This window comes from Ovis canadensis, chromosome 8, assembly GCF_042477335.2.
Source record: "Ovis canadensis isolate MfBH-ARS-UI-01 breed Bighorn chromosome 8, ARS-UI_OviCan_v2, whole genome shotgun sequence".
Taxonomy (NCBI): Eukaryota; Metazoa; Chordata; class Mammalia; order Artiodactyla; family Bovidae; genus Ovis; species Ovis canadensis.
The window spans coordinates 26026837-26040926 of NC_091252.1; the positions used below are offsets into that span (position 1 = coordinate 26026837).

The 14090-nt window shown below is 35.8% G+C and overlaps 1 protein-coding gene across 50 annotated transcripts in view; it reads left to right on the top strand.

Moving 5' to 3' along the window:
* TRDN (triadin) overlaps positions 1–14090 on the top strand; it is a 409007-nt gene that overhangs the window by 381924 nt on the left and 12993 nt on the right. For 47 of the 50 annotated variants that reach the window (XM_069599059.1, XM_069599060.1, XM_069599070.1 and 44 more), the window contains one exon: positions 1753–1776. The exons of 2 other annotated variants lie outside the window; for them this stretch is intronic. In XM_069599059.1, coding sequence (XP_069455160.1) covers positions 1753–1776 — 24 coding nt within the window. The remainder of the gene's footprint in view (positions 1–1752; positions 1777–14090) is intronic. One more of the 50 variants, XM_069599061.1, reaches the window with a different exon arrangement.

A 14090-nucleotide genomic window follows, 5' to 3' on the forward strand; every position in this document is an offset into this window, starting at 1 on the left:
GAATCAAGATTGCCAGGAGAAATATCAATAACCTCAGATATGCAGATGACACCACCCTTATGGCAGAAAGTGAAGAACTAAAAAGCCTATTGATGAAAGTGAAAGAGGAGAGTGAAAAAGTTGGCCTAAAGCTCAATATTCAGAAAACTGAGACCATGGTATCCGGTCCCATTACTTCGTGGCAAAGAGAAAGGGAAACAGTGGAAGCAGTGTCAGACTTTATTTTGGGGGGCTCCAAAATCACTGCAGATGGTGATTGCAGCCATGAAATTAAAAGATGCTTACTGCTTGGATGGAAAGTTACGATCAACCTAGACTAGACAGCATATTAAAAAGCAGAGACATTATTTTGCCAACAAGATCCATCTAGTCAAGGCTATGGTTTTTGCAGTAGTCATGTATAGATGTGAGAGTTGGACTATAAAGAAAGCTGAGCACTGAAGAACTGATGCTTTTGAACTGTGGTGTTGGAGAAGACTCTTGAGAGTCCCTTGGACTGCAAGGAGATCCAACCAGTCCATCCTAAAGGAGATCAGTCCTGGGTGTTCATTGGAAGGACTGATGTTGAAGCTGAAGCTCCAATACTTTGGCCACCTGAAGCGAAGAGCTGGCTCATTTGAAAAGATCCTGATGCTGGGAAAGATTGAGGGCGGGAGGAGAAGGGGAAAACAGAGGATGAGATGGTTGGATGACATCACCGACTCAAGGACATGAGTTTGGGTAAACTCTGGCAGTTGGTGATGGATAGGGAGGCCTGACGTGCTGCGGTTTATGGAGTCTCAAAGAGTCGGACACTTCTGAGCAACTGAACTGAAAGCGTAAGTCTAACCTAGAACTAGTTGAGAATATAAGCGCATTCTATTCATTCCTTCACTCAGGTAATGGTTTGTTACATCTAAATTCCTGTCTCTTTAGCCAATGCTATTTAGAAAGGAAAGATTATAACATTAGCTTTTCTAAAGTATTTTTCTGAATTCCATTAACCTAACTTTTGTAACTTTGCAATTATTAGGATATATCAGAAACTCTACAAGTCTTAAAGTAAAACATGTTATGCAGATTCCTTAAAAATTATATTTTCAAACCTAGCCCTTTAAATTAGACATTAATGGAATATGAATGTTACCCATTCTCTCTGTTTCAGAAAGTTAGAAAGTCTGCTATATTTAAGACAGTCATTTCACTTTATATCTTCATCCTGAATATATAGGGTTTAATGGAAAAACATATTTGAAGAATTATAATCTCTCATTGAAACAAATAAATATGAAAATTTAGTTGATTTTTCATGTTCCTTTTGAAGGTTTATATTTTACAGTCTAATATGTATTTGTTTTTATTCATGTCTAAAAGGAAAATAATTCTCAATAATGTATTTTGTGGAATTTGGAAAGTTTAAAGCAAGTATTTAGATTAATTATATCATGCAAAGTAATTTCACTGGTGTTAAGGTATAATTATAGTTTAACCAAAACAATTTAACAAAGATCCTGATGATTTCAGTAAGCGTGTTTAAAAGCATAAGTATGTTGTGACACCTGCAATGATTAATAACTTTTTTGATGTCTCACATAATAACAATTAAGATATTCAAAGATCCATGTTATCAGACATTATAGAGCTCCACTTATGCACTAACTCATGAAAAATAAAGAAAGTCAAAGGATACTAGATATTTTTATGCAGTCTATTGATGTATAATATCTTTGTATTTTACCTGAGTTAAACAAGACTTGTTTTCTTTATTTTTAGTAGAAAAACCCTCAAGAGTATCAAGTAAGTACTCGCTTGTATTGATAATAAATTCTCTTTGGCATACAGTATGAATTTCAAGCTGAAATTCATGAAATATTTATTTTTTTAATGTGTTCAGAAATTTAGTCATTTCATATTAAACCTGACAGGATTTTGATGACTTTTCATCTTATTTATGTTGAAACTTAAAAAGCAAAACTGCATTATTAAAATAACTTGTAACAAATACCTTATATTGTTCTTAAGCCTGAAGATTAAAGTGACTTGCATTCAATACATACTTTTCAGTGATTAAGGTTGAATGGAATAAAATAATCCTACTTTGGTCTTCAACCCTCAGTCACTAAACATTTGGAATAGAGCACATCTGCTTGCACAATAATGCTTGCTTTGCTGTTGTTTTCTTTTCTTTTTTTTTTTTTAGTTTTTTTTTTTTTAATTTTAAAACCTTTAATTCTTACATGCGTTCCCAAACATGAACCCCCCTCCTACCTCCCTCTCCATAACATCTCTGTGGGTCATCCCCATGCACCAGCCCCAAGCATGCTGTATCCTGTGTCAGACATAGACTGGCGATTCAATTCTTACATAATAGTATACATGTTAGAATGCCATTCTCCCAAATCATCCCACCCTCTCCCTCTCCCTCTGAGTCCAAAAGTCCATTATACACATCTGTGTCTTTTTTCCTGTCTTGCATACAGGGTCATCATTGCCATCTTCCTAAATTCCATATATATGTGTTAGTATACTGTATTGGTGTTTTTCTTTCTGGCTTGCTTCACTCTGTATAATTGGCTCCAGTTTCATCCATCTCATCAGAACTGATTCAAATGAATTCTTTTTAACGGCTGAGTAATACTCCATTGTGTATATGTACCACAGCTTTCTTATCCATTCATCTGCTGATGGACATCTAGGTTGTTTCCATGTCCTGGCTATTATAAACAGTGCTGCGATGAACATTGGGGTACATGTGTCTCTTTCAATTCTGGTTTCCTCGGTGTGTATGCCCAGCAGTGGGATTGCTGGGTCATAAGGTAGTTCTATTTGCAATTTTTTAAGGAATCTCCACACTGTTCTCCATAGTGGCTGTACTAGTTCATTAACTTAATTATATGTCTGAAAAAGAATACATAGTTAGGAATGGATCTAATCTTATATGTAACATACAGTGACCAAAGTCTCAGAAAATACTCTGTGAAATACCAAGATATAGGTGTAGATAGCAGCTCAAATGAAACATGATAGAACTATGAATTTTCCTATAAATCTTAAAATTCTGGGAAATAGCAAATTTCCTTCTTAAGTTTCCGGATTTAAGAAGACAAATGATTTTAAATCAGTGCTATCTAAGGCAGTATCACTAGAGCCACATCTGTAGTTTTAAATTTTCAAGTAGATACATTAAAGGGCTTCCCTGGTAGCTCACCTGGTAAAGAATCCACCTGCAATGCTGGAGACCCCGGTTTGATTCCTGGGTTGGGAAGCTCCTCTGGAGATGGGATAGACTACCCACTCCAGTATTCTTGGGCTTCACTGGGGGTCCAGATTGTAAAGAAACATCCTGCAATGCAAGAGACCTAGGTTTGACCCCTGGGTTGGGCAGATCCCCTGGAGAAAGGCATGGCAACCCACTCCAGTATTCTTCCCTGGAGAATCTACATGAACAGAGGAGCCTGGCGGGCCACAGTCCATGCGGTGGCAAAGAGCTGGGCACAACTGAGAAACTAAGCATAGCACAGACACATTAAAAGGGGAAAAACAAATAGATGAAAACAATTTTAATATTTGTATCTGATTCTATTTTCAAATATTTTTTCAAAATGTCATCTATATAAAAGTATTTTGATAGTTTATCTAATTTTTTATTGAGTCTGAAATTGTGGGTGTATTTTACACTTATGGCACATGTTGATTTGCACTAGCTGTATTTCAATTCCCTAACAGCCCAGGGGGTCAGTGGCTACTGCATTGGGCGGAGCAGTTCTCAGGATTTATTGAGTATTTCTGCTATGTTCAATATTTAGTGAGTAATAAGGACGATATAAGACAATCAGTAAAGGTGGTACTTGCCATATATCTCATTCAAAGTTCCTTGACTGCAAGTAATAGAGCTCCATATGGACTTGCTTCAGAATTTTAAAAGAAAGGAAAATAATTACAAGGTTACAGCACCGTCTCACTGATGCACAGGCAAAGCTAATATTTGATCTTCAGAAAACCCTCAGAAACTGTCTCACTCCACACGCTTCCCCTATTTCCAAAGGTTGTCAGGATAGATTTCATTTAGGAAGTAAATCTACAATTTGTATTTGAAAAATAGTTCAATTCAGTTCAGTTCAGTCGCTCAGTCATGTCCAACTCTTTGAGACCCCATGAATTGCAGCACACCAGGCCTCCCTGTCCATCACCAACTCCCAGAGTTCACCCAAACTCACGTCCATCAAGTTGGTGATGACATCCAGCCATCTCATCCTCTGTCGTCCTCTTCTCCTCCTGCCCCCAATCCCTCCCCCAGCATCAGGGTCTTTTCCAATGAGTCAACTCTTCCCATGAGGTGTCCAAAGTATTGGAGTTTCAGCTTTAGCATCAGTCCTTCCAAAGAACACCAAGGACTGATCTCCTTTAGAATGGACCGGTTGGATCTCCTTGCAGTCCAAGGGACTCTCAAGAGTCTTCTCCAACACCACAGTTCAAAAGCATCAATTTTTCGGCACTCAGCTTTCTTCACAGTCCAACTCTCACATCCATACATGACCACTGGAAAAACCATAGCCTTGACTAGATGGACCTTTGTTGGCAAAGTAATGTCTCTGCTTTTGAATATGTTATCTAAGTTGGTCGTAACTTTCCTTCTAAGGAGTAAGTGTCTTTTAATTTCATGGCTGCAATCACCATCTACAGTGATTTTGGAGCCCAGAAAAATATGGTCTGACACTGTTTCCACTGTTTCCCCATCTATTTCCCATGAAGTGATGGGACCAGATGCCATGATCTTCGTTTTCTGAATGTTGAGCTTTAAGCCAACTTTTTCACTCTCCTCTTTCACTTTCATCAAGAGGTTTTTGAGTTCCTCTTCACTTTCTGCCATAAGGGTGGTGTCATCTGCATATCTGAGGTTATTGATATTTCTCCCGGTAATCTTGATTCCAGCTTGTGCTTCCTCCAGCCCAGCATTTCTCATGATGTATTCTGCATTGAAGTTAAATAAGCAGGGTGACAATACAGCCTTGACACATTCCTTTTCCTATTTGGAACCAGTCTGTTTTTCCATGTAGAGTTCTAACTGTTGCTTCCTAACTTGCATGTAGGTTTCTCAAGAGGCAGGTCAGGTGGTCTAGTATTCGCGTCTCTTTCAGAATTTTCCACAGTTGATTGTGATCCAGACAGTCAAAGGCTTTGGCATAGTCAATAAAGCAGAAATAGATGTTTTTCTGGAACTCTCTTGCTTTTTCGATGATCCAGTGGATGTTGGCAATTTGATCTCTGGTTCCTCTGCCTTTTCTAAAACCAGCTTGAACATCTGGAAGTTCATGGTGGATAATTGGCAAAAGAAGGTATAAAGAAAAACTCACTTCTCCTGTGTATTTCTCCTTTACTCTCACGCTACCACACTCCTAACACTTCCGACACGAGGCAAGTAAGATTGTTTTCATACCAAGCATTTCTCTGTGACACCAGCTGTCCTACAATTCAATTCAATTCTGATACTAACTAGACTTAGCACATCAGAAGTTGCCAATCAAAAATTTATCTGTGAGCTGTTTGTATACTTTGGAGATTAATCCCTTGTTAGTTGCATCATTTGCAAATATTTTCTCCCATTCTGTAGATTGTCTTTTTGTCTTGTTTATAATTTTCTTTGTTGTGCAAAAGCCTTTAAGTGTAATTAGGTTCCATTTGTTTATTTTTGGTTTTATTTCCATTGCTCTAGGAAAATTATTCAAAAAGATACAGATACAGTTTATATCAAAAAGGGTTCTGCCTATATTTTCCTCTAGGAGTTTTATAGTATCTAATCTTAAATTTAGGTCTTCAGTCCATTTGGAGTTTATTTTTGTGCATGATGTTAGAGGATGTTCTAATTTCATTCTTTAACATGTAGCTGTTCAGTTTTTCCAGCATCATTTATTGAAGAGACTGTCTTTTCTTCATTGTGTATTCTTGCTCCCTTTGTCAAAGGTTAATTGACCATATATGTGGGGGGTTATTTCTGGGCTTTTTATCCCGTTCCATTGATGTCAATTTCTGTTTTTGTGCCAGTGATATGCTGTTTTGATTACTCTAGCTTTGCAGTATAATCTGAAGTCAGGGAGCCTAATTCCTCCAGTTCAGTTTTTCTTTCTTAAAATTGCTTTGGCTTGTTTTATTTTTTTTATTTTTTTTTTTTTTAAATTTTTAGTTTTTTATTTTTTAAATTTTAAAATCTTTAATTCTTACATGCATTCCCAAACATGAACCCCCCTCCCACCTCCCTCCCCAGAAAATCTTTCTGGGTCATCCCCATGCACCAGCCCCAAGCATGCTGCATCCTGCGTCAGACATAGACTGGCGATTCAATTCACATGATAGTATACATGTTAGAATGTCATTCTCCCAAATCATCCCACCCTCTCCCTCTCCCTCTGAGTCCAAAAGTCCGTTATACACATCTGTGTCTCTTTCCCTGTCTTGCATACAGGGTCGTCATTGCCATCTTCCTAAATTCCATATATATGTGTTAGTATACTGTATTGGTGTTTTTCTTTCTGGCTTACTTCACTCTGTATAATCGGCTCCAGTTTCATCCATCTCATCAGAACTGATTCAAATGAATTCTTTTTAACGGCTGAGTAATACTCCATTGTGTATATGTACCACAGCTTTCTTATCCATTCATCTGCTGATGGACATCTAGGTTGTTTCCATGTCCTGGCTATTATAAACAGTGCTGCAATGAACATTGGGGTACATGTGTCTCTTTCAATTCTGGTTTCCTCGGTGTGTATGCCCAGAAGTGGGATTGCTGGGTCATAAGGTAGTTCTATTTGCAATTTTTTAAGGAATCTCCACACTGTTCTCCATAGTGGCTGTACTAGTTTGCATTCCCACCAACAGTGTAGGAGGGTTCCCTTTTCTCCACACCCTCTCCAGCATTTATTTGGCTTGTTTTAGAAAGCAGTGAGATGTAAGAACAGATAGGTTGAGACTATGAGGTAGAGAACCTGCCCGTCAAGGAACTCTAGACTTTTTGCCACAGAGGGCTATGGTTTCTTTTGTGTAAAGCAGTGAAATGTGGAGGAATTGTTGGAAAGTCTAACCTCGTGAGAATAGCGCTAATAGACGTAGTAAGAATATGATTAGTAACTGAAAAGAGAAATGTGCAAGGAAGAAAATATATTGATCTGGTGGATAATAAGATATAAGTGTCCAAGACATCATGAAATAATACATTTTAATAAACTTGTTTTGTGTGTATATGAAAATTATGTTTTTATAGCACATACTTTTCATCATGCCTTTTTAGAGGTAATTATCAAACGCTGCCTCAGATACGTATCAAGTAGAACATACTAAAGATAATTTAAACTAAAGAACCACTGTTCTTTTCCTGGACTCTCTTTTCAACATTAAGTAATTTTTCTTTTGTCAGACTTCTAATTTATTTTTTAGCTATCTGTCTTTAACTAAAGGGAGTTGAAATAGTTCCTTTGTGCCCATTGCTCCCTTCTAACCATTCTCTCCACCACTAGGGCCTGTATCTCTTGTCTTCTGAACAGAACCAGGTCTTCCACCTCTGCTATATCATTTTTTTCTGCTTTGGTGTTGGATGCACACAGACCATTATTCATTCCCAGATTTTTATTTTTGGGAATGGGGGAGACTGTTAATATGTGGGAAAAGATTGATGTAAAAGAGAGAAGCAGTATCTCTTTCTGAAATCTCGTGGCTTACTCTGATTGAGATTCTTGAAATCATCCCTGTGGATTAGATTCTCAGCTACCTGAGGGTTTGTTTTAGGAATATAAAATAATTGGCAATATAATAGTATTTCTTTATTACATCAGTGAAAGTAACATTGGAAAATCAAAATTTCCATGATTCACAGACTATTATGGTTTAATTGATGTTTGTTCTGTGGGTTTACTTTTTCAAAGGATATAGATTTCTAATTTCTGAATAGTCATTTAATTTTCATTCTGAATTTTTTACTTTGTATGTATGGTAAATATATAATGAAATTACCTTTCCACAGAGTTTTGAGGAAGACATCAAGAGGCATGAAAGTGTACTATATTTAAGATATAATTACTGATACTTAAAAATTAAAAGCAAAACAAATATTCACATTCTTGAATTTTAGAGTGTAATTATTTCTTGCTGATATTAATATTTTAAGGCTTTGGAAAACTTTTTCCTTGAGAAAAAATTGTGTACAAAAAAATTATGTGAAACATCATTCCCAAGAATTTGCCTGTAGGCAAAACATGAAACAAAAGCAAGGGAATGAGGAACTATAGTCTTTAAAAAACAAATGGGCCAAGGGAAGTCTTGCACCTAGAAGAGTATCAAGGTTCTTGACATAGCTGAGACACTGACAGTATATTTATATTATATTTATAATTAAGGAAAGGAAATAGATGGGGAAACAGTGGAAAAAGTGTCAGACTTTATTTTGGGGGGCTCCAAAATCACTGCAGATGGTGACTGCAGCCATAAAATTAAAAGACGCTTGCTCCTTGGAAGGAAAGTTATGACCAACCAAGATAGCATATTCAAAAGCAGAGACATTACTTTGCCAACAAAGGTCCATCTAGTCAAAGCTATGGTTTTTCCAGTAGTCATGTATGGATTAGAGAGTTGAACTATGAAGAAAATTGAGCACTGAAGAACTGATGCTTTTGAACTGTGGTGTTGGAGAAGACTCTTGAGAGTCCCTTGGACTGCAAGGAGATCCAAGCAGTCCATCCTAAAGATCAGCCCTGGGATTTCTTTGGAGGGAATGATGCTGAAGCTGAAACTCCAGTACTTTGGCCACCTAATGCGAAGAGTTGACTCATTGGAAAAGACTCTGATGCTGGGAGGGATTGGGGGCAGAAGGAGAAGGGGATGGCAGAGGATGAGATGGCTGGATGGCATCACTGACTCGATGGACGTGAGTCTGAGTGTACTCCGGGAGTTGGTGATGGACAGGGAGGCCTGGCTTGCTGCAATTCATGGGGTCTCAAAGAGTCGGACCCGACTGATCGACTAAACTAAACTGAACTGAAAGCTAAGTTGGCTTGGTCAAAATGAGTACTTTAAAAGAAGTGATGTATTAAGAACTCTTCTTAAAATTATTCTATGTAGAAATTTAACTTTAACACCTTTTTCTGTAACATTTTTCTCTGATCATAAGTAGTGAGGATATTACTGTTAGCACCTCACCAAAATTATATGTGTAGACAGGTTTGAATGACTGTAAAGTCTCTGAGATCAAATATTTGCATTAAAATAATTAATTTAACTTTTTCATAAAATACTGATAAATATTAATGTTTTACAGAAGTTAACTATTTTTTTAATAAAACTTAAGCAAACCCAGCAGAGGACTAGCCAGGAGTTTCATTTTTTATATAACTTCCTTTGTTGCTTTCATTTGTAATTTGCTTTCTAATGCTTTCTGACTTTTAAAATGTTCATTCATCTTTTGGTTCTGCATTTTTTTGTGTATAAATTTGGTAAACTAATAAGTAATTTGCATCAATATTAACATATAGTGGATACTTTTAGATATCAAATTCAGCTACTTTGTGATTGTGTCTGAAAATTTAAATAAGCACAGATAAAATTAAAGTTTCTATGGATGTAAAGGCTAATAGTCTTTTTCCTCATTTACATGTTTGATATATCTTAGGTTAAGCCCTTCTTTTGTAAGATGATAATTACATATAACTGAATTACACATTTGTCATTAATAAAAGCATAAACTGTTTTTATTGATTATATATCCCTGGATTGAAAATTTTCAAGAATTTCAGAAAGCCAGAATTTCCTAATAAACATGTTACTGCTATTTGAAAGAAAGTTTGACTTTGTCAGACAATCATGAATTCAGACAATCATGAAACTGTTAATGAGTCAGTGAACTATAAAGTGTTACTATAGTGGCAAAAGGAACTAATTCTCTTAAACCTTTAAACACAGAGTATGCTTTGGTTTATGTTAATATTATATGTAATTCCCTTTTATAAACAATTAAAATAATGATCTTTTCTAAAGAGATCAGATACAACCTAAAGTCCTATAAGAGTTAATTCATGACTAAATCAAATTATTTATGTTATCTCAGACTAATTGATTTGCTAATAAAAATATTAATAGTATGCCATTAACTAATGGTGGCATATCAACACTTTAACTTTCAAAGAAGTGAATCAATTTTGTTATTACACAACATATGCCAGTCACATTTCTAGTGCTGCACAGAAAGCTTAATAATCTGATTCGATGCAGTTACAGAAAATGTCTTGAAACATTGTTTGCTTACTTTTACAGAGTAAGTTTGAATGGTGTCATTAATGCCAGTTGTATCTTGAATTCATTTGCCTAATGTTGACCAAAATATTGCCCCCAAACTAAACCTAAATTGCAGACACTGTAAATGACTCTTAAATCGCTCTGTGGTCTATTAAAATTCTTTGACCATTTTTTAAAAAGAGTATCTCCATTGATTTAAATAATTATTTTATAATTACCTTATTCATTGTTGAAACCAGTGGGACTGATTAAATACTTAAAAACAGAAAGAGGAAAAGAGACTGTCCCATTTCTAAATTAATTCCTCAGGAAATGAAGATTTAACAAGAGAGATGATTATCCTTTTCTATAATTCATCTTTGCATGCAAATTAATGTTAAAATTTTAATTTACTTTTCTTCTCCACAAGCTCATATTATTTAAAAGAATTTTATTATTTGATATCTTACATAAACAAAATAACATGTAAGTGTATATTTAAAAACTAGGTACTATGATGTGACTTTACCTCTGAACTCTCTCCATCCTATCTCTTGATTCCTGGTAGAAGTAACTAATACACTGATTTTTTTTTTAATTCTCTTAATTTTTTTTCTAATTTTATCACTTTCCTTTCTAATTTTATCTTACATTGTAAGATATATTCTTTTTTTTTTTTTACTTAATGCTATGCTTCTCAAATCCTTGTTTTGTGTAGTTATATTTCATTTTCACTGCTGTATAATATAGCACTTTGTGAATAAATGCATTTTAATCTATTCTACTATTGATGGATATTTGCTTTGATTCTGATTTAAGATTTTTGTGTTCCTTTTTAAACATCTTATTATGTATGTTTATTTTATTACTCTTTACCCTTTCTACATATATTGCAAGTAATATATTTTCCTTTAAGTACTACTTCGACAGCCTCTCCCAAGCTTCTTTATATGTAGTATTTTCATTATCATTCATTTTAAAGTATTTCTTAATTCCATTGTAATTGTTTACATTAGTATATTTCATAGAAGTTTTAGAATTTTAAATACTTAAACATTTTCAAGCCTATGGGAATTATAAAGATTATCCTCTTTTAATCAACTTCTAACTTAATTGTGTAGTAATCAGAGAAAGTGGTCTACTCTTTGGAATGTGTTGAGCTCTTATCTTATGAAATAATACATTATCTGTTTTAGTAAATTTCCCTGTATCATTGAGAATAATATTCATTTTCTAATGGTTAGAAGCAAAATTCTATATACATTAAACTGTGCTCATTCTGCAAGTTGTGTCTGACTCTGCGATGCCATGGCCAGAGCACTCCAGGATATCCTTCGCTGTCTCCTGGAAGGTGTGTTCAGATTCATGTCCATTGAGTTGATGACGCTATCTAACCATCTCATTTTCTGCTGTCCTCTTCTCCTTTTGCTTTCAATCTTTCCCAGCATCAAGGTCTTTTCCAGTGAGTCGCTCTTTGCATCAGGTGGCCAAAGTGTTTGAGCTTCAGCTTCAGCATCAGTCCTTCCAATGGATCTTCAGGGTTGATTTCCTTTAGGATTAACTGGTTTGAACTCCTTGCTGTCCAAGAGACTCTCAAGAGTCTTCTCCAGTACCGTAATTCAAAGACATCAGGTTTTCTGTGCGCAGCTTTATTTTTGGTCCAACTCTTACCATACGTGACTTCTAGAAAAACCATACTTTTGACGAGACTGAACTTTGTTGCCCAAGTGACGTCTATGCTTTTTAATATGCTATCTAAGTTTGTCATAACTTTATGTCCAAGGAGCAAACATCTTCTAATTTCATGGCTGCAGTCACCATCCACAGTGATTTTGGAGCCCAAGAAAATAAAATCTGTCACTGCTTCCACTTTTTCCCCTTCTGTTTGCAATGAAGTGATGGGACCAGATGCCATGATCTTAGTTTTCTGGATGTTGAGTTTTGAGCCAGCTTTTTCACTCTCCTCTTTCATCCTCATTTGGAAGCTCTTTAGTGACTCTCCACTTTCTGCCATTGGAGTGATATCCTGTACATACCTGAGGTTGTTGATATTTCTCCCAGCAATCTTGATTCCTGTTGTGATTCATCCAGCCTGGCATTAAGTTAAATAAGCAGAGTGACAATATACAGCCTTGTCATACTCCTTTCCCAGTTTGGAACCAGTTAGTTGTTTAAGATTCTAACTGTTGCTTCTTAACCTGCATACAGGTTTTGCAAGAGACAGGCAAGGTGGTTGGTATTCCCATCTCTTTAAGAATTTTCTGCAGTTTATTGTGATCCACACAGTCAAAAGCTTTAGCGTAGTCAATGAGGCAGAAGTAGATGTTTCCCTAGAATTTCTAATCCTGATTTACATGCTAATTTTGTTCAGTATTTTTAGTTCTAACCTTTAAACTATATGAATGTCAGATTTTGTTAGTATTATCTTTTCAATCAGTATGTGTCTCTCTTTACCCATATGTTTACCAATGTTACTATTTACCATTTCATTTGCATCTCTGAATTTCTTTTGCCGTCCTGCTTCTTTCAAGAGCATCTTCTTTAGAAGTGCCTTGAGCAAAACCTATTGGTGGAAAATATACTCTTTTTATTTCTCTGACAATGTCTTTAAGTAATCCTCATTCCTGAGAGCATTCTGCTAGGCACATATCTAGGTCACCAGTTATCACTCTTTGAACATTTTCAGTGTATTATTCCACTGTCTTGGTTTTTCTTCTTCCACTGAGGTGGGAGAATTCTGTTATCAGTTGAATTGTCATTTCTTCTTATATGATCTATCTTTTCTTTCTGGATTCTTTAAATATTTTATCTTTGCATTTTATCTGCTGCAGTCTCAGTCAAGTTTATTGGAATAAGCTTATGTTTATTGTGGAATGCTTCCAGTATACATTTTCTTTCTTTTACCAATTTGAGGGATTAATAGCCTTTATTCTTCAAACATGTGTCTTCATTTTTTTCTGCTGATTAGGAACGTGTTGGTTATGTATATTATTTCTTCTCTTTCAACACCTCTTTTAAGTTTTTCATCTTACGTCTCTATGCCATATGTAGTATAATTTGATCCCTTCTAACAACCCACTCCAGTACTCTTGCCTGGAAAATCCCATGGACGGAGGACCCTGTTAGGCAACAGTCTATGGGGTTGCAAAGAGTTGGACACGACTGAGCAACTTCACCTCGCTTCAACATATATTCACTAGTTATTTCTTGAACCCTATAATTTATATTTTTCTCATAATAGTTATTTTAAAATCTTACTTGTTATTTTCACAATCACCTGTTGCTTGTTCTTATTCATAAATTTACATTTTATTTTTTAAGACATTCATAATATATTAAATTTTGAATATGAAGTACTTTGTGATATAACTTTGTCGTTTGCTGCTTCTTTGGACTCTCACTCGTGATGGTGTTTTCTGTGTTTGAGACTTCATGAAATCACATTGTTTTTCTTTCCCTCATTTCTGTCTGACTTTATCTTTCTTTGTCTCCATTGTCCCTGTCCTGCTCCAGTTTATTCCACTCCTAGCAATTTCTTCCCACCTGAGGTGTCTCGTCTTGGGGGTCAGCACTAGCTTGTCAGTTTCTCAGGGTCATAGAGTAGCTGATGGCAGGAGCACTCAGACTCATGGTGAACCATTTATGCTCGTCTGCTGAACACTGGGCAAAGTCCCTCTTAGTTTCAGCTGATGATCAAAAATTATTCTCTCTCACTTTTCAGAAAATACCTGTTGGCTGTAGGAGGGGTCCTTATTTTCAGGTTTCTCAGAATCCCCATTATTTCCTTACACTTTCTTTTCTGAAAACACTGATCTCTGAGGGTTTTTGACTGTCTGATTGTCCCCATCCATAAG